This window comes from Staurois parvus, unplaced genomic scaffold (genome assembly GCF_062004578.1).
Source record: "Staurois parvus isolate SC_StPar_1 unplaced genomic scaffold, SC_StPar_1.0 ptg000338l, whole genome shotgun sequence".
Lineage (NCBI taxonomy): Eukaryota > Metazoa > Chordata > Amphibia > Anura > Ranidae > Staurois > Staurois parvus.
The window spans coordinates 215035-233728 of NW_028318134.1; the positions used below are offsets into that span (position 1 = coordinate 215035).

At 50.6% G+C, this 18694-nt stretch overlaps 2 protein-coding genes across 2 annotated transcripts; one reads left to right on the forward strand and one right to left on the reverse strand.

Annotated features, from left to right (window-relative positions):
* Window positions 1-720: 720 nt before the first annotated feature.
* LOC149457007 (bolA-like protein 2) lies at window positions 721-5019 on the reverse strand. Its single transcript, XM_089684166.1, has 3 exons — window positions 4860-5019; window positions 1531-1628; window positions 721-1002 (listed from the first exon to the last, which is right to left on the reverse strand). The coding sequence occupies exons 1-3, from the start codon at window positions 4932-4934 to the stop codon at window positions 903-905; spliced, it is 273 nt and encodes a 90-aa protein (XP_089540292.1). The 5' UTR covers window positions 4935-5019; the 3' UTR covers window positions 721-902.
* A 271-nt stretch (window positions 5020-5290) lies between these two features.
* On the forward strand, window positions 5291-18600 carry LOC149457008 (structure-specific endonuclease subunit slx1-like). Its single transcript, XM_089684165.1, has 7 exons — window positions 5291-5401; window positions 8774-8998; window positions 10097-10148; window positions 13445-13786; window positions 15359-15486; window positions 16389-16473; window positions 18080-18600. Exons 2-7 carry the CDS (start codon window positions 8826-8828, stop codon window positions 18107-18109), a joined length of 810 nt encoding a protein of 269 aa, XP_089540291.1. The 5' UTR covers window positions 5291-5401; window positions 8774-8825; the 3' UTR covers window positions 18110-18600.
* The last annotated feature ends 94 nt before the right edge of the window (window positions 18601-18694 follow it).

The following is an 18694-nucleotide window of genomic DNA, read 5'->3' on the forward strand; positions in this document are numbered from 1 at the left end:
ATGGTGTTAGGTCCTCGTGGGCAGGACACATCAAGAGTTTTCTGGCCTATCAGTAATGGTGTTATGCCCTCATGGGCAGGACACATCAAGAGTTTTCTGGCCTATCAGTAATGGTGTTATGCCCTCATGGGCAGGACACATCAAGAGTTTTCTGGCCTATCAGTAATGGTGTTAGGTCCTCGTGGGCAGGACACATCAAGAGTTTTCTGGCCTATCAGTAATGGTGTTAGGTCCTCGTGGGAGGGACACATCAAGAGTTTTCTGGCCTATCAGTAATGGTGTTAGGTCCTCGTGGGAGGGACACATCAAGAGTTTTCTGGCCTATCAGTAATGGTGTTAGGTCCTCGTGGGCAGGACACATCAAGAGTTTTCTGGCCTATCAGTAATGGTGTTAGGTCCTCGTGGGAGGGACAGACTAGAGGTCTTCTGGCCTGTCAATCATGCATTAGGTCATCAGGGGCCAGACTGACCAGGAGTCTTCTGGCCTGTCAAACATCCCATCTCTTTGCTGTAGATCAAACCTGCCACTTCAAGTTCAACCAAAAATGGAATCAAAAGATGTTTGTGAAACATTTCTTCAATTAAAAAAAAATCAAAGAAACAAAAAACAGAATTGAAAGTTGGATCACAAAGGTAGATCAGATTGTCACATGCATGGCTAGCCTAACCGCTGCAGAATGGAAAGGTGATACAGAACAGATCATAGTAATAAGGCACCTCTGACAGGAACTCCATTTATTGTGTATTCATTTCCCCTTGAAGTGGGTTAGATATCCCCATATGGTCCCGGGAGTGTCCATGTGAGACCAGCATCCTTCTACAGAATGCTACAGTCCACGGAAAAAATGGCGGCAGGCGGACCGCTGAGGACGGTTATGTAAGTAAGCGGGGGCGGTCAGGTCTTACTTCTGCTTTTCCTGCTCCCACTGAGCTGGCGTCAGAGTCTTCTGTTCAAAGGCGTGAATGATCTTCAGCTCGTCCGCCAGGCAGCTGTTGACAAGCCTGCAAGAGGGAGGCGGAGTCAGCGATGCTCATCACACCATGACCCCAATGTGTCTGATACACAGCGGGGACACATCTCCCCCAAATATATATACACCAATCAGCCAGAACTTTATGACCACTGACAGGTTAAGGTACCAGTACCCAGAATCCTCCTCTTCCCCACCTATGTCTCTGTACTACACCCCCCCCCATACACACATACAGTGCAAGTACCCAGAATCCTCCACTTCCCCACCTATGTCTCTGTACTACACCCCCCCCCCCCATCCACACATACAGTGCAAGTACCCAGAATCCTCCTCTTCCCCACCTATGTCTCTGTAATACACCCCTCTGCCCCCCTCCCGCCATACATACTGTACCTGTGTACTCTGTACTACGAACCCCCCCCCCACCCCCCCATACATACATAGAGTACAAGCAGTACCCAGAATCCTCCTCTTCCTCACCTATGTCTCTGTACTACACCCCCCCCCCCCCATACACACATACAGTACAAGTACCCAGAATCCTCCTCTTCCTCACCTATGTCTCTGCAGCAGAGGTTTCCCTTCAAACAGAGGTGACACCACCACAACCTTGAAGCTGGTGGAGCAGTGATTGGGGGACGTGTCTTCCACCTCCTGGGGGGGATAAAAGAACACACAATTATTATATAACAGAGGAGGTGATGGGACTTGTAGGTAGTCCTATGATACATGCCCTCCCCCATCCCCCTTGTAGAGTCCAGCAGTGAGTTACAGAAGAGGTGATGAGACTTGTAGTCCTCTGGTACCTCCAATCCCCCACCCCCCTTCCTCAAGGAGTCCTGCAGTAACTTACAGAAGAGGTGCTGGGACTTGTAGTCCTTTGGTACCTCCACCCCCCCCCCCCCCCCCCCCCACAGAATCCAGCAGCAACTTACAGAAGTGGTGCTGGGACTTGTAGTCCTCTGGTACCTCCATCCCCCACCCCCCTTTCCCCACAGAAACCAGCAGCGACTTACAGGAGAGGTGCTGGGACTTGTAGTCGCCTGGTACCTCCACCCTTCCAACGTTAATTGGTCACTCCACCCTAACCTACTCCAGTCCTAAGTGGAAGGACAGTACAAATTTAAGTAAGTCTGTCACTTTGTGCATTCAGGGCAGACTGACAGGCTCTCCCAATTGCCCCACCCTCCTTCCTCCCACAATGCAGCGCTCAACCCCTGAGCAGCCAACAGTCACTTGGGGCTGTTAGCTCTGGGTTAGCCCCAGGACTTGTAGTCCTCTGGTACCCCCCCCTCCGCTCGGAATCCAGCAGCAACTTACAGAAGAGGTGCTGGGACTTGTAGTCCTCTGGTACCTCCACCCCCCCCCCTTCCCCAAGGAATCCAGCAGCAACTTACAGGAGAGGTGCTAGGACTTGTAGTGCTCTGGTACCTCCTCCCCCCTTCCCCACAGAATCCAGAAGAGACTTACAGAAGAGGTGCTGGGACTTGTAGTTCTCTGGTACCTCCGCCCCCCCCCCTTCCCCACAGAATCCAGAAGAGACTTACAGAAGAGGTGCTGGGACTTGTAGTCCTCTGGTACCTCCGCCCCCCCCCCCCCTTCCCCACAGAATCCAGAAGAGACTTACAGAAGAGGTGCTGGGACTTGTAGTCCTCTGGTACCTCCGCCCCCCCCCCTTCCCCACAGAATCCAGAAGAGACTTACAGAAGGGGTGCTGGGACTTGTAGTCCTCTGGTACCTCCACCCCCCCCCCCCCCCCCCCCCCCCCCACCCTTCCGACATTAAACGGTCACTGCAGCCTAACCTACTCCAGTCCTAAGTGGAAGGACAGTACAAGTTTCAGTAAGTCTGTCACTTTGTGCATTCAGGGCAGACTGACAGGCTCTCCCGATTGCCCCGCCCTCCTTCTTCCCACAATGCAGCGCTCAACCCCTAAGCAGCCAACTGTCACTTGGGGGTGGGGCTGTTCGCTCTGGGTCAGCCCCAGGACAGGCAGGGTAGTTGGGCTCCGGATGAGCCGGAGATCATTTCCACCTCGTCTATGCTGAGCTCAGCGGCCGGACAGAGAGCACGCTGCGCATGTGTGGCCTGAGAGAACAGGACAGCGCTCCCTCCGGTGACACTAGGGGGCGCTGGTCCCAATGGCGGCTCCGTCCTATGACTCCGGATGGGGCTATCTCTGGCTGCAGACAATTTTAAAGCCGAATTAAAACCCAAAACTGTTTTTTTTTTTCCCATTTGAGTTAATTTTTTTATATAAATGAAAACGGATCACTGTAAGCACCGCCACCAGTGGTGAATGGATTGTCTCAACCTCTAACTGCTACATCTGCTTCTCCAGCAGATGTAGCAGTTAGAGGTTGAGACAATCCGTTTACCACTGGTGGCGGTGCTGCTGAAAAATAAAAGACTTATTGGCCGCATCACCAAGTGAAAATATTAAAAAGAAAACTAATGCAGCCATCACATGTAAGAGTTATAGGCTGCTATATAATGTTTGATTCTGGATGTAACCACCTGCGGAGTGCGCTACAACCGAACAGTGCGGTCCTCATATGATGTCCTCCCAGAACCCCCTACCCTGCGATAAGACGGGGAGGAAGAGAAGGGGGGAATGGAGGAAGGGATGAGGGAGGGGGGAATAGAGGAGACGAAGGAAGAATGGAGGAGGGGAAGGGGGAAATGGAGGAGGGAGAATGGATGAGGGAAAGGAGGACGGGACGAAGGATGAATGGAGGGGGGAACAAAGGACGGGTTGAGTGGAGAAGGGGAAATGGAGGAGGGGAAGGGGGAATGGAGGAAGGGACGTGGGAAAGGGTAACGGAGAAGGGGAATGGAGGAGGGGACGAGGGAACGGAGGACAGGATGAAGGATGGTGAATGGAGGAAGGTACAAAGGACGGGTTGAGTGGAGGAGGGGAATGGAGAAGCGGAAATGGAGGCGGGGACGAGGGGGAAAGGAGGGGACGGGGAAATGGAGGAGGGGACGGGGGAATGGAGGAGGGGACGAGGGGAAGGGGGAATGGAGGAGGGGACGAAGGGGAAATGGAGGAGGGGACGGGGGAATGGAGGAGGGAACAAAGAACGGGGGAATGGAGGAGGGGATGAGGGAAAGGGGAAATGGAGGTGGGGACGATGAAATGGAGGAGGGGATGGGGAAATGGAGGAGGGGAAGGGGAAATGGAGGAGGGGACGATGAAATGGAGGAGGGGACGATGAAATGGAGGAGGGGAAGGGGAAATGGAGGAGGGGAAGGGGAAATGGAGGAGGGGACGAAGAAAGGGGGAAAGGGGGAATGGAGGAGGGGACTAGGGGAAGGGGAAATGGAGGAGGGGACCATGAAATGGAGGAGGGGAAGGGGGAATAGAGGAGGGGACAAAGAATAGGGGAATGGAGGAGGGGACTAGGGTAAGGGGAAATGGAGGAGGGGACGAAGGACGGGGAATGGAGGAGGGGACTAGGGGAAGGGGAAATGGAGGAGGGGAAGGGGGAATGGAGGAGGGGACTAGGGGAAGGGGAAATGGAGGAGGGGAAGGGGGAATGGAGGAGGGGACTAGGGGAAGGGGAAATGGAGGAGGGGACTAGGGGAAGGGGAAATGGAGGAGGGGACTAGGGGAAGGGGAAATGGAGGAGGGGAAGGGGGAATGGAGGAGGGGACTAGGGGAAGGGGAAATGGAGGAGGGGACTAGGGGAAGGGGGAAATGGAGGAGGGGAAGGGGGAATGGAGGAGGGGACTAGGGGAAGGGGAAATGGAGGAGGGGGAAGGGGAAATGGAGGAGGGGACTAGGGGAAATGGAGGAGGGGATGAAGGAAAGGGGGAATGGAGAAGGGAGACTACAAAATGGGAGTTTCTCTTCCAGAGACTGGTGACGTCAGCTGTGCTTACCACGTGTTCAGCCTGCAGTTCCCGTTGTAGCTTCACCTTCAGAGCCTCAGCGCTCACAGCTCCTTCACCAGCCATGATACCGGACCGGCAACCTGCTACACTACTGCGCCTGCGCGCCCTGCCACACCTCCAGCCTCATCATTGGCCGTACCGACGTGTGCGTGAGTCCGACACTTGTCTGGACCAATAGCAATCGCACTCTGCCCAAGGCAGGGCGGGGACTAGTATGAATCTACCCATTCAAAGTTGGAAAGTAGTGAAGTCCCTCCAGTCCCTGAGATGTCCTTGATCCGCCTGATACTAATAATCTTTTACTCCGGGTTCCGTTGAGCAAGATTCCGGTCTTTAAACCGTCATATGTAAGAATTATATATTTATTCAGATGAAGCGCTGATTATTTTTGCTTTAAATCTCTCGGTGGATGGAGTGAATCTATCAGGCGTATAAGTGGTCAACCCAGTTGTTAGGGAAGCGACGAAATTGGATGTAAACAGGAAGTGACGTACTAAAGGCGGAAGAAGGGCAAGACAGACTGGCAGCTGGTTAGTGGAATATTATATTATACGGGGCGTTCAAGTCAAACTTTTCATTTTCCAGGTTTAAAAAGGGATGCTAGCATGGCAGTACTACACGCAGTAGTAAGTGGAGGGGACAGGAGAATGGAAGAAGGGACAAGGGATGGGAGAATGGAAGAGGGGACGAGGGATGGAGGAGGGGACGGGAGAATGGAAGAGGGGAGGAGGGATGGGAGAATGGAAGAGGGGACGAGGGATGGAGGAGGGGACGGGAGAATGGAAGAGGGGACGAGGGATGGAGGAGGGAACGGGAGAATGGAAGAGGGGATGAGGGATGGAGGAGGGGACGGGAGAATGGAAGAGGGGACGGGAGAATGGAGGAGGGGACGGGAGAATGGAAGAGGGGACGAGGGATGGAGGAGGGGACGGGAGAATGGAGGAGGGGACGGGAGAATGGAAGAGGGGACGGGAGAATGGAAGAGGTGATGAGGGACGGGAGAATGGAGGAGGGGACGGGAGAATGGAAGAGGTGACGAGGGACGGGAGAATGGAGGAGGGGACGGGAGAATGGAAGAGGGGAGGAGGGACGGGAGAATGGAGGAGGGGACGGGAGAATGGAGGAGGGGACAGGAGAATGGAAGAGGTGACGAGGGACGGGAGAATGGAAGAGGGGACGGGAGAATGGAGGAGGGGACGGGAGAATGGAGGAGGGGACGGGAGAATGGAAGAGGGGACGGGAGAATGGAGGAGGGGATGGGAGAATGGAGGAGGGGACGGGAGAATGGAACAGGTGATGAGGGACGGGAGAATGGAGGAGGGGACGGGAGAATGGAAGAGGTGACGAGGGACGGGAGAATGGAGGAGGGGACGGGAGAATGGAAGAGGGGAGGAGGGACGGGAGAATGGAGGAGGGGACGGGAGAATGGAGGAGGGGACAGGAGAATGGAAGAGGTGACGAGGGACGGGAGAATGGAGGAGGGGACGGGAGAATGGAAGAGGTGACGAGGGACGGGAGAATGGAGGAGGGGACGGGAGAATGGAAGAGGTGACGAGGGACGGGAGAATGGAGGAGGGGACGGGAGAATGGAAGAGGTGACGAGGGACGGGAGAATGGAGGAGGGGACGGGAGAATGGAAGAGGGGACGAGGGACGAGAGAATGGAGGAGGGGACGAGGGACGGGAGAATGGAGGAGGGGACGAAGGACGGGAGAATGGAGGAGGGGACGGGAGAATGGAGGAGGGGACGGGAGAATGGAGGAGGGGACGGGAGAATGGAGGAGGGGACGAAGGACGGGAGAATGGAGGAGGGGACGAAGGACGGGAGAATGGAGGAGGGGATGGGAGAATGGAAGGGGAGATGAAGGACAGGAGAATGGAGGAGGGGACGAGAGAATGGAAGAGGAGACAAAGAATGGGAGAATGGAGGAGGGGACAAAGGATGGAAGAGGGGATGGGGGAATGGAAGAGGAGATGAAGGATGGGAGAATGGAGGAGGGGACGAGAGAATGGAGGAGGGGACAAAGGATGGAAGAGGGGATGGGGGAATGGAAGAGGAGATGAAGGATGGGAGAATGGAGGAGGGGACCAAGGACGGGAGAATGGAAGAGGCGACGAAGGATGGGAGAATGGAGGAGGGGACTGGGAGAATGGAAGAGGGATGAAGGATGGGAGGAGGGAACGGGAGAATGGAGGAGGGGAGGAAGGAACGGGAGAATGGAGGAGGGGAGGAAGGAACGGGAGAATGGAGAAGGGGAGGAAGGAACGGGAGAATGGAGGAGGGGAGGAAGGAACGGGAGAATGGAGGCGGGGAGGAGGGAATGCAGGAGGAGGGGATGGGGGAGGTACTATTGCTGATAGGGGGCACACATGCCTTGGGTCAGTCCAGAGACCATTAATCAGGATGGCAGACAGCCATCTTAGTAAGTTCCTGGAACAGCGTGGGGTGATGACGTTTCTGGTGAATGAAGGCGTAAAACCCGCCAGTATCTCCAGAAGACGTCAGGCGCAGTGCGGTGATGAGACGCTCAGCTGCAGTAAGACATCTGAATGGTGGAAACGTTTCCAAGATGGCCGTCCCTCAGTGAGGATCCTGGCCGTGGTGGTTCCCAGCCCACAGCAGTCATTCCTGTGAACATTCAGCGCGAGGATTGCCGGATCCTGGATCATCGACGCAGAACCTGTCCTGGAATCGAAGAGACCGATCTTTCTGTGGGAACGGTGAACACAATGATGTCAGAGTGAAGCCGGCCGTCCTAGGATGGTTCAGACTTAGTGACAAATCTTTCTGTGCCGAAGCTTTCCAGGCATTAGTTACACACTGAGATAGGTGTATAAATGTAGCAGGGGAGGATGTTGAAAAATAAATTCAGTTTCCCTCCTTGAAACTTGTTCTTTTATTCTATAACCTCAGAAGTCCCGGTTTGATGTGAATGCCCCTCGTATATTATATATCACTGGTTTGCTACATGTTCCAACAGGCAGGTTCACCACAGCCGGTGGGTGGGGAGCGCCAAGGCTGCAGATGACCGTACTAGAGAAGTCCCCATACAAGTACTGAGGCTGACATTGCATTGGGGATTAAAGGAAAGTAAAGAATTTGCTGAGACAGGAGCTCGCCTGCAGACCGCTCTCCCCAAATACAGATCTGCTGAGCCGCCTCCTTTTATATTTGGTGTCACATTGACGGGTTAACACATTTCTCCATTCCCACCCCCCTCTTTCTGACCGATCCTGTGAAGACTGAGATTGAGCTCTGCACTGAGATTGAGCTCTGCACTGAGATTAAGCTCTGCAGTCACTTTTGCAGTGGTTGTTTTTTTATTCCAGGTTACAATCCTGCGCAATGTCCTGTGGTCGGTTGACCATGGCGACCACGCTTATGTTTTCCCGGAAACTGTATTTGCCGCCATAACCTCTGACATGTCAGCTTCAGCCACAGAGACGCCAGCTAGGCGGCACCAACAATTTACCCTCAGCAAGCTCTGACGTGACTCCATATTACTAGAATGACGAAAGTGAGGCTTCCCACCTGTTAGCTAGGTGTCTCATCACACAGCAGAAACAATGTTACATCAACGTGAACACATCATCACTTTCACACCTGCAAATCATGTAGTGTTTCCATATTTTTGTCCAACCCCTGTAACTTTATTGTTCTGGACAAGCAGACACACAGTCCAGAGCAGAACGGCCCTCACCCTTTGTGTCTGCTTGTCCAGAACAATAAAGTTACAGCTGCACTGAATTTTAACAGTGTGACTGTCCTTTTCTCCATTTGGATGTTACTGGTGGCTGGGGCATAGGGGGAGCACAGAGGCAGCCGGGAGGGGGAGCCGGTGTCACGGACATATTGTTTCATTGGTCTAACTCCTTCCTGTGTTGTCTCTGGTCCGGGTACAGGAACACATCGTGCTGCTGCTCCATCTTGGGGATTTCCTGACGAGCGGAGAGGATGGTGGTGGAGGTGGAGAGCTTCTATGGTGTCTACCTCTTATATTGCACCAACCCAAAATACAAAGGGCGCGTCTACATCGGCTTCACGGTGAACCCAGAGAGGCGCATCCAGCAACACAATGGGGGCAAGCACAAAGGTGGAGCCTGGAAGACGAGTGGAAGAGGGCCCTGGTAAGGAGGACAAAGCATCAGCATGCTGGGTGGTGGGTGATCCATCTCAAGGACTCGAGGATTTAGAATGGGGAGGGGCATATTGGGTGATAACCCCTTCACTCCGGCGCCTCCCGGCCCTTTAAGGGTTTCAGGAGGCGGGGTGGGGTTTAGGGTCATGTGACCGCCATAATCACACTAGCCAATCTGCAACCGGCAGAACTCTGGCGCACCCTTGTGATAAAAAAGCTTACCTAGCTCCTCCCTCCTCACACCCATTCCTATTGGTCAAGGAGGCAGCCCATCACAGTTGTGGGTTATTAAGAATGTTGGGGGGGGGGGGGTGGAAAGGGGTGGGCAGGGTGTTGCAGGCAAGCTTTCAAAGGTAAATGTGTGACAAGAATTCGTCATTCAGCCCAGACCTGAATCCGATGGAAAATCTGTGGGGTGATCTGAAGAGGGCTGTGTGCAGGAGATGACACACAATCTGACAGATTTGGAGTGTTTTTGCAAGGAAGAGCGGGCAAAGTCAGGTTATGCCATGCTGATAGACTCCTCCCCAAAAAGATTGAGTGCTGGAATCACATCAAAAGGGGCTTCAACAAAGGATTAGTATTAGGGTGTGAACACTTATGCAACCAAATTATTTTAGGTTTTTTCATTTTTACTTCCCTCCACCTAAAATGCTTCAGTTTATTTATTTCAGGCACTTATGTAGCGCCGTCAGGTTACATTTATATATTGTACATTCACATCAGTACCTAACCCTCACGGGGCGTACAATCTAAGGTCCCACATTTGTACATACACATACTAGGGAGTACCCGGAGGAAACCCACACAGGCACAGGGAGAACATGCAAACTCCAGGCAGGTGGTGCCGCGGATGGGATTACAGCCAACGACCCGAGTACTGCTAGGCGGGAGTGCCAACCATTTAGCCACTGTGCTGCCCATTGTTGTTCAGTTTGTAGGTCACATTAAAAGGTGGAAAAAGTTCTGAAATGATTTATCTTTGTCTCATTTTTTTTTTTACATCTCAGAATCCTGTAATTTTATTAGGGGTGTGAAGACTTTTCATATGTATGTCCTAACCTTTCATTTCATTCCCCCCATACAGGGACATGGTCCTGATTGTTCATGGTTTCCCCAATGATATTGCAGCCCTGAGGGTAAGATACAATGTGTTACTTCCTCCTACTTTTATTAACCCTCTTCATGCCGACGCCTCCCGGCCGGGAGGCGGGGTTTAGGGTCATGTGACACGCCGTCGCGGCGGTCACATGATCGGGAAATGTCCCGATCAAAAGAGGAGATCGGGACCTTTCCGTGAGTACCGGACATGTGTGCTGGGAGCGCGCAGGGTGCGTGCTCTCAGCACATATGTTCTTTTTTAATAGAACGCAAATGTGCGGCCGCTTGGCGTCTAGGCCCAGACACCAGGAGGCTGCACATTTGCGTTCGGCCGGCATGAAGAAGTTTAAAGTTCTGTTTTTTTATCTGAATATTGAAAAATGATGTTAACAGAAGTAACCACTTCCCGACCATCGTATGTAAATATCCAGCCTTGGAAGGAAGTGGGGGTCATGGGTGAGGCTGCAGTCGTGTTCCGATCGCGGTATCATTTTTAAAGCTCTGGTGATTCTCTTTAATGTAAAAGTAATCTGAGCGGCTAAGCAGCCTCTGGATTACTTTTACGGGCCGCCACGTATACCGGGCTCTTCTCAACAACCAGGGAGCCCAAAAAGGCTGCGACCGGCCGGGTCCAAAGCCCGGCCCACAGTGAGAGGAACTGAAATTGTTCCTCCCACTGTGTGACTTCAGAAACTGGATGCCACAATGATTATGTCACTTCTGGTTCCATCTCTTTGTTTACTGGCCAGTGAAGCAGCAGATCAGAATGATCTTTGTCTGATCAGCTGCATTGGAGCCCAAAGGAAAGATGAGAGGGGGGAGGTTTAATAGTCTTTTGGCTTCTATCAGTGTCCAGCTGAGCATTGGTTGAAGCTTGTAGGAGGAGTTTTCATTCTCCCGATTGTCCTTTGAGGTTGCAGGACCCCTGACCCTTTGTTTGGACAGTGCTGATTGGCTCTGTGCTGATCACATGCACTCTCACAAGCAAGCAGATCAGAATGATCCGTGTCTGATCAGCTGCATTGGAGCCCAAAGGAAAAATGGGGGGGGGGGGCCAGAAGGGGACTGACCATTTGGAAACTTGGGCACTGCCCGAGGGCCCGGGGTCAGTAGGGGGCCCCATGAAATGCCCCTGGTACCTTTTTCATAGGCTTTTTTCAGTTTGGGCAAGGACACAGGGGCCCCATGAGTTGTCAGTCCGCCACTGGGGGGGTCTGATAGTCACATGCACTCTCCCAAGAAAGCAGATCAGAATGATCTGTATCTGATCGGCTGCATTGGAGCCCAAAGGAAAGATGAGGGGGGGTCTAATGGTCTTGTGACTGCTATCAGTGTCCAGCTGAACACTGGTTAAAGCTTGTAGGAGGAGTTTTCATTCTCCCCTGATTGTCCTATGAAGCTGCAGGACCCCTGACCCTCTAGACTGGACAGTGCTGATTGGCTCTGTGCTGATCACATGCACTCTCCCAAAAAACTCTCTAGCAATAAACAGCAAACTGAGCATGTGCAGTTTGCCCTCCAGGGTTCTGTTCTATCAGCAGATGGATTGGGGACTGTGGAAGAAGGGGAGGATCAGAGAAGGCGGGATCAAAAATCCTCTATGCAGAAGATTAATAGAATGCTTGAAGGTAAAAAAAAAAAAGTTCAGTCTTTACAACCACTTTAAAATAAAGTATGTTTATTATAAAATAGAAAAAAAAAAACATTGCTGTAACATTACATAAAAGTGTTGCATTCAGCAGCGATCGCTGGCTGTGCGGGGAGCCGAGAATAGCTGCAGCCGCCAGTGAGCTGCCATGATGAACGGGGCCGGCAGCTGCACCGAGCCACGCCTATCTGCAGCTGTAAATAGAGGATTCTAGTCGCTGGTGTGACGGGACACGTTCACATCTCCGCGTTTTCACCCGCTGCGTTTTTTGGAAAGGGTCGGACTTTTTTTGAATGCAAAAAGTTGCGTTTTTTTGGTTCTATATACTTCAATGGAAACGTTGCAAAAAAGAATGTATTGTGTTTTTGCCGCGTTTTGATGCGTTTTTAAATCTGCCTAGCAACAAGAAAAATAGAAACAAATAAAAAAAACGCATAAAAATGCTTTAAACACGCAGGTGCAAAAACAGCTCAAACACAACCTGCAGAGGTGTGAATCGGGCCTTGCATGGAGCGCTTATTTTCATTTGGAGGATTTCGTAGTATTTGCTAAAATCTTTCCACAGATACATTTCACCTAGACTCATTGTTGGTGTCAGTGGGAGGAATAGTGTCCCATCATTGGTGTTAGTGGAGGAATAGTGCCCCATCATTGGTATCAGTGGGAGGAATAGTGCCCCATCATTGGTGTCAGTGGGAGGAATAGTGCCTCATCATTGGTATCAGTGGGAGGAATAGTGCCCCATCATTAGTATCAGTGGGAGGAATAGTGCCCCATCATTGGTGTCAGTGGGAGGAATAGTGCCCCATCATTGGTATCAGTGGGAGGAATAGTGCCCCATCATTGGTGTCAGTGGGAGGAATAGTGCCCCATCATTGGTATCAGTGGGAGGAATAGTGCCCCATCATTGGTTTCAGTGGGAGGAATAGCGCCCCATCATTGGTGTCAGTGGGAGGAATAGTGCCCCATCATTGCTATCAGTGGGAGGAATAGTGCCCCATCATTGGTGTCAGTGGGAGGAATAGCGCCCCATCATTGGTGTCAGTGGGAGGAATAGTGCCCCATCATTGCTATCAGTGGGAGGAATAGTGCCCCATCATTGGTGTCAGTGGGAGGTATAGTACCCCATCATTGGTATCAGTGGGAGGAATAGTGCCCCATCATTGGTATCAGTGGGAGGAATAGTGTCCCATCATTGGTATCAGTGGGAGGAATAGTGCCCCATCATTGGTATCAGTGGGAGGAATAGTGCCCCATCATTGGTGTCAGTGGGAGGAATAGTGCCCCATCATTGGTGTCAGTGGGAGGAATAGTGCCCCATCATTGGTGTCAGTGGGAGGAATGGTGTCTTATCTTTTGGTGTCAGTGCCAGAAACTATGCCCCATTGGTAATGTCAGTGAGAGAAATAGTTTCCCAAGGGCTTGAAAATGGCAAGCAAAGGGCCGCATCTGGCCCCTGGGCCACAGTTTGGAGACCGCTGCTGTAGTCGATGAAACAATTTGATTATTCCCATTGGTAGTCCCGTCCTTTACCAGTCAGTACAAGAGAACATTTAGTGCGCGGGAGTGGAGCGCGGGTGTGGAGCGCAGGAGTGGAGCGCGGGAGCGGGGTGTAGCAGCGGAGCACGGGAGTGGAGTGCACACTGTGGTCCGCAATCAGCTCATTCTCTGTCTTTCTCCTTCTAGTTTGAGTGGGCATGGCAGCACCCCCACGTGTCCCGCAGGCTGACCCACGTGCCACGTAAGACAAAGAAACAGTCCAGTTTTGACTTCCACCTGACGGTCCTCTATCACATGCTTCGTGTGGCCCCGTGGAATCGCCTACCACTCACCCTGCGTTGGCTGCGACAGGAGTACCATAGGGAGCTGCCCCCTCTGCTCCAGCCTCCTCTTCACATGCCCATGGCTTTCGGGCAGGTGAGGGCACGTCCCATCTCTAAAACACAAGGAGAGAAGGGCCAAGGGGGGGAAGGGACTGCTCAGCTACCCTCCCCACAGCGATGCCGGGTGTGCTACGATAAAGTGCAGGTAAGTCCCTGTGAACCGGCAGCCGGTCATATTTGGGTGTCTCAGGGCTCGTTCACACTTGACTTTTTTTCTTACTCTTGCCAAATGCCCCTATAGCGTTTGACAGGCGTTTGGGAAGCGTTTTTAACGCTCTCTGCGCGGTTTTGAGGAGGTTGATAGGCATTAAAACTGCACCACAAACGCCTATAATGACGTTAACCTCTTCCGGTCCGGACACTTTCCCCCCCAGGCCAATTTTCAGCTTTCAGCGCTGTCACAATTTGAGTGACAATTGCGCGGTCATGCAACACTGTACCCATATGAATTTTTTAGCATTTTTTTGAGACAGATAAAGATTTATTTTGGTGGTATTTATTCTCCACTGGGATTATTTTTCTTGCTATATAAATGAAAAAGTCCAAAAATTTTGTAAAAAAAGTGTTTTATTTTATAATAGTGTTTTAATTAATAATAATTTTATAATTTTGAAAATATTTCATCATCAATTTTGGCCAAAATTTATTAAGTTATCTTTTTGATAAAATAAAAAATAACCCAAATTAGTTTATAACCAAAAATTATATTTTTTTTAAAAAAATTTTTTTACGTTTTTGTTTTTTTTACATACTGTCACCCTAGCAGTACAGAGTCACCATGGTGACACTGTACTACTTGTGGGGGCTGATTAAGATTTTTTTTATATTTTTACACTGATTGCTTTTACACCCATAAAGGCTGTAAAAGCAATAATTTCTCCTTCTCTCTGGTTGCATTCTTGCAGCCATTGAGAAATACTGTGTGAGCTGTGATTGGTCACAGCTTGTCACATGGTACAAGGCTGTTGTGAATAGCCCTGTACCATGTGATCTCGGTGATCATTCACAGATTTCACACATAGTAAGCAATGATGTCAGAAGTGACATCTTGCTTACTGCTCTGCATGTGATCACTGATTGGCCAATCAGTGATCACATGATTGGGACCTCACACAGAGGTCCCGTACAATGATCGGTATTCCACTGTTTCCGGAGGACACAGTGGGCACCGGATCGCGGTGCTGTGTGTTCCCAGGGAGCGCACACAAGCAGGGTGCGGGGAGGCCGTTTATAAACAGACACCCTCCCCTGCACTGCCAATGTCCGGCCATTTATATACAACAGCCAGACGGGAAGTGGTTAAATGGTATTAACGCTCTGCAACCGCACTGCGAGCACCTGCCAGGAGTGGCACCATAGACTTGAATGGGAGGCTTCAACTCCTCCTGACTCCACACGAGGAGTCAGTTTTGCCGCGACGCTAACGCTTCAGTGTGAACAGCGCTGTGTGCTGCCATGTGCTGAATTTTTATTGAAAAAAATCGCTTCCCAAATGCCTGTCTGATGCCTGCTGACAAAGCTAGTGTGAACTGAGCCTTATTCCTATCATTCCTCTCTATTATTCAGCAAAGCAGCACTAGGAGCAAGGAGTGCACAGGGCCGTGTCCTGATTGGATGGATTCTCCTCTGATTGGATCTTCAATCCCAGATCAGTGTTGCTGTAGGAGACCGCACTGGAAGTCCTTGTCATTACCACTGAGCTTTGTCTCCTGTACAGAGTGAAGAGGACGCCCTGCGCTGCTTCCATCCCGGCTGCACTCTGACCGCACATATCATTTGTCTGGCTAAACTCTTCCTCCTGAAGCAGCCACAACAGCTTCTCCCCGTGGAGGGTCCGTGTCCAAGGTGCGGAAAACTCTTCTAACCAGGGGCGGACTGACAACTCATGGGGCCCCTGGGCAATAGGGGATCATGGGGCCCGTGTCCTTGCCCACACTCAAAAAAGGTACCAGGGACATCTCATGGGGCCCCCTACTGACCCCGGGCCCTCGGGCAGTGCCTGAGTTTCTAAATGGTCAGTCCCCCCCTGCTTCTAACCCCTTCTATCCAGTTCAGATCTCACGCTTGTACAACGCCCAGAGACCACAGCCACTTCTATATTCCTGTTATGGGTCAGTTTCCAGCATATGAGGACCAGTGATCCACCCGCTCTGCTCTGCTCAGTGGGGGATCGGCAGACATGTTCCCCCCTCAGCAAGCAGAGTCCGCCCCATGTGACGGGCCTAAGGGTTAAATAGCAGCAAACGACACATAACAAGAAGCAACAATAGTACCCCGGCCAAAGCAACCCATGCAGGTGAATGGGGCTGTTCCGTAACTGCGAGCCAAACGTTCGCCTCCCAGTTGCTGTGCGGCATTTACAATCAGAATTCATATTCAAAAAAGGCATTTAGGAGGCAGCATTATCACTCCAGAAAGCTTGGCAGCGGCTGCTCTACCGCCCTCTGAAAAGCGATCCACCATAGATTACTTTTCAGAGGGGCGGAAAGGGCTTCCACCTGTTGCTCTGCCTGAACAATGTTTACTTTGTTCCCTAGCTTGCATCTGAGCAATGTTTATAATGTTTCATAGCCTTTTTCATAGCATTAGCTGTTGCTACATTTACACAGCAACTGCCCACTAATATTTCCAGCGCCGGACCCTGTGAGCTGCACCTCCCGCGTTCCCGGGCTCTGAACAATGGACAAGTGGCAGACATTTTTTTTTTTTTTTAAATTTCTTCTGAACTCTTTGCATTTGTCTTCCAGTTGTGGAAATTCTGTGCTGTGGGGGGATCTGATCCGACACAAGAAAGGCTGCTATGGAGATCTGGAGGAAGTTTCAAATTCCCAGGTACACAAATATTGAGGTCTGTCCTGGAAGGCCTGGATCACATCAATTCGTTTTTTTGGCATCTCAATGGAAACGCATGTAGTATGTTTTTGCCACGTTTTATGTTTTTATTCTGCCCAGCAACAAAAACATTTCCCTTTTACAAAAAAAAAAAGCAAAACACGTGTGTAAAAACGCAAAGCGAAATGCAAAAAACGGATCAAAAGCAAACTGCGTTGGTGTGAACCAGGCCTTACACTGAGCTGGTTCTAGATCAGTCGAAGGTACACAAAGGGGTTGATTTTACTAAGGCCGGCCATACATGGATCGAAAATCGACCGTTTTTTTTTTTAGGTCCGAAAATCGGACCTAAGAATAATCGGCCGATTTTTGCTCTGTTAGTGGGTCAATGGCATCGGCTGATTTTCGTGGTTCCTCCCCTTTTCGGTGATTGGGCATGTTGGAAAATTTGTGAAAAACGACCGATTTTCAACTCAATGACGGTCAAAACGTACGATCGTTTTTCCGAAAAGAATATGCGCCATGAGCCGTGACCTGGAAGGGACAGAAGTTTCACCTGTTATATGGGGTGAACTTTGACTCGGTCGGCCGATTTTCTAAATCAATGATGGCGCCATCGGATTACCAAGCGAACGTTTCCGATTTTCGGTAGAAAAATCGTTTGGAATTCGAACCATGTATGGCCTGCATTACACTGGAGCACTCAGAATCCAGTGCAGCTGTGCATGGGAACCAATCAGCTTCTAGCTTCAGCTTGTTCAATTAGGCTGAGTCCTCATGCACACGGGATGTTTTTACAGCTACTGTTTTTAGCTTTTGCCATTTTATTTTTTTGGCAAAAATGTATTCGGTTATCTTTTTAATAAAATAAAAAATAACCCAAATTAGTTTATAACCAAAAATTATAATTTTTAAAAAAAATTTTTTTTACATTTTTATTTTTTTTTTTATTTTTTTTTTTTTTACATACTGTCACCCTAGCAGTACAGTGTCACCATACTGACACTGTACTACTTGCAGGGGGTGATGAAGATTTTTTTTTTTTTTTTTTTACACTGATTGCTTTTACACCCATAAAGGCTGTAAAAGCAATCCTTTCTCCTTCTCTCTGGCTGCATTCTTGCAGCCATTGAGAAATACTGTGAGAGCTGTGATTGGTCACAGCTTGTCACATTGTACAAGGCTGTTGTGAATAGCTCTGTACCATGTGATCTCTGTGATCATTTACAGATTTCACACGTAGTAAGCAATGATGTCAGAAGTGACATCTTGCTTACACCTATTCATGTGATCACTGATTGGCCAATCAGCGATCACATGATCGGGACATCACACAGAGCATCGGATCGCAGTGCCGTGCGCTCCCAGGGAGCACACACAGTCCAAAATGGCGGGTGCCGTTTATGAACAGCAACACACCCCTGAACTGCCACCCTCCGGCCGTTTATATACAGCGGCTGGAGAGGAAGTGGTTAAACTTTGTAAACTTTTAACAATTTTTTATTGGCACTGACCAAAAAGTAGAGATGTATATTCCCTTTTACCGATGTCTCTAAAATCTGCAATACGTATGCTCAGGTAATGTCATCATTTCCTCCCTCTGCAGGCTCACTGGGTGGACGAACTACACAGCTGACCCCGACTATGCAATCAGTGCGCAGGATTGTGGGTCACATGACCAGGATACCAGGAAGCGGGCTTCCACATTTGTTTACAGGGCATAAGACACTTTGTAAATATTTTACTGGTTTTTATTTTGGAAAAATGAGTTTTTGTGAACTGTATGTGTATGATGAACTATTATCTATGAAAACGTGAAATGATGTTAATATGAGATCTTTGCTGGTCTGCAACTGTATTTATTAATCATGTGTCTGGAAAATAAAATATTGTTTTAACCCCTTCCAGTCCGGACACTTTCCCCCCCTTCCAGTCCGGACACTTTCACCCCCTTCCAGTCCGGACACTTACCCCCCCTTCCAGTCCGGACGCTTTCACCCCCTTCCAGTCCGGACGCTTTCACCCCCCTTCCAGTCCGGACGCTTTCACCCCCCTTCCAGTCCGGACGCTTTCACCCCCCTTCCAGTCCGGACGCTTTCCCCCCCCTTCCAGTCCGGACGCTTTCCCCCCCCTTCCAGTCCGGACGCTTTCCCCCCCCTTCCAGTCCGGACGCTTTCCCCCCCCTTCCAGTCCGGACGCTTTCCCCCCCCTTCCAGTCCGG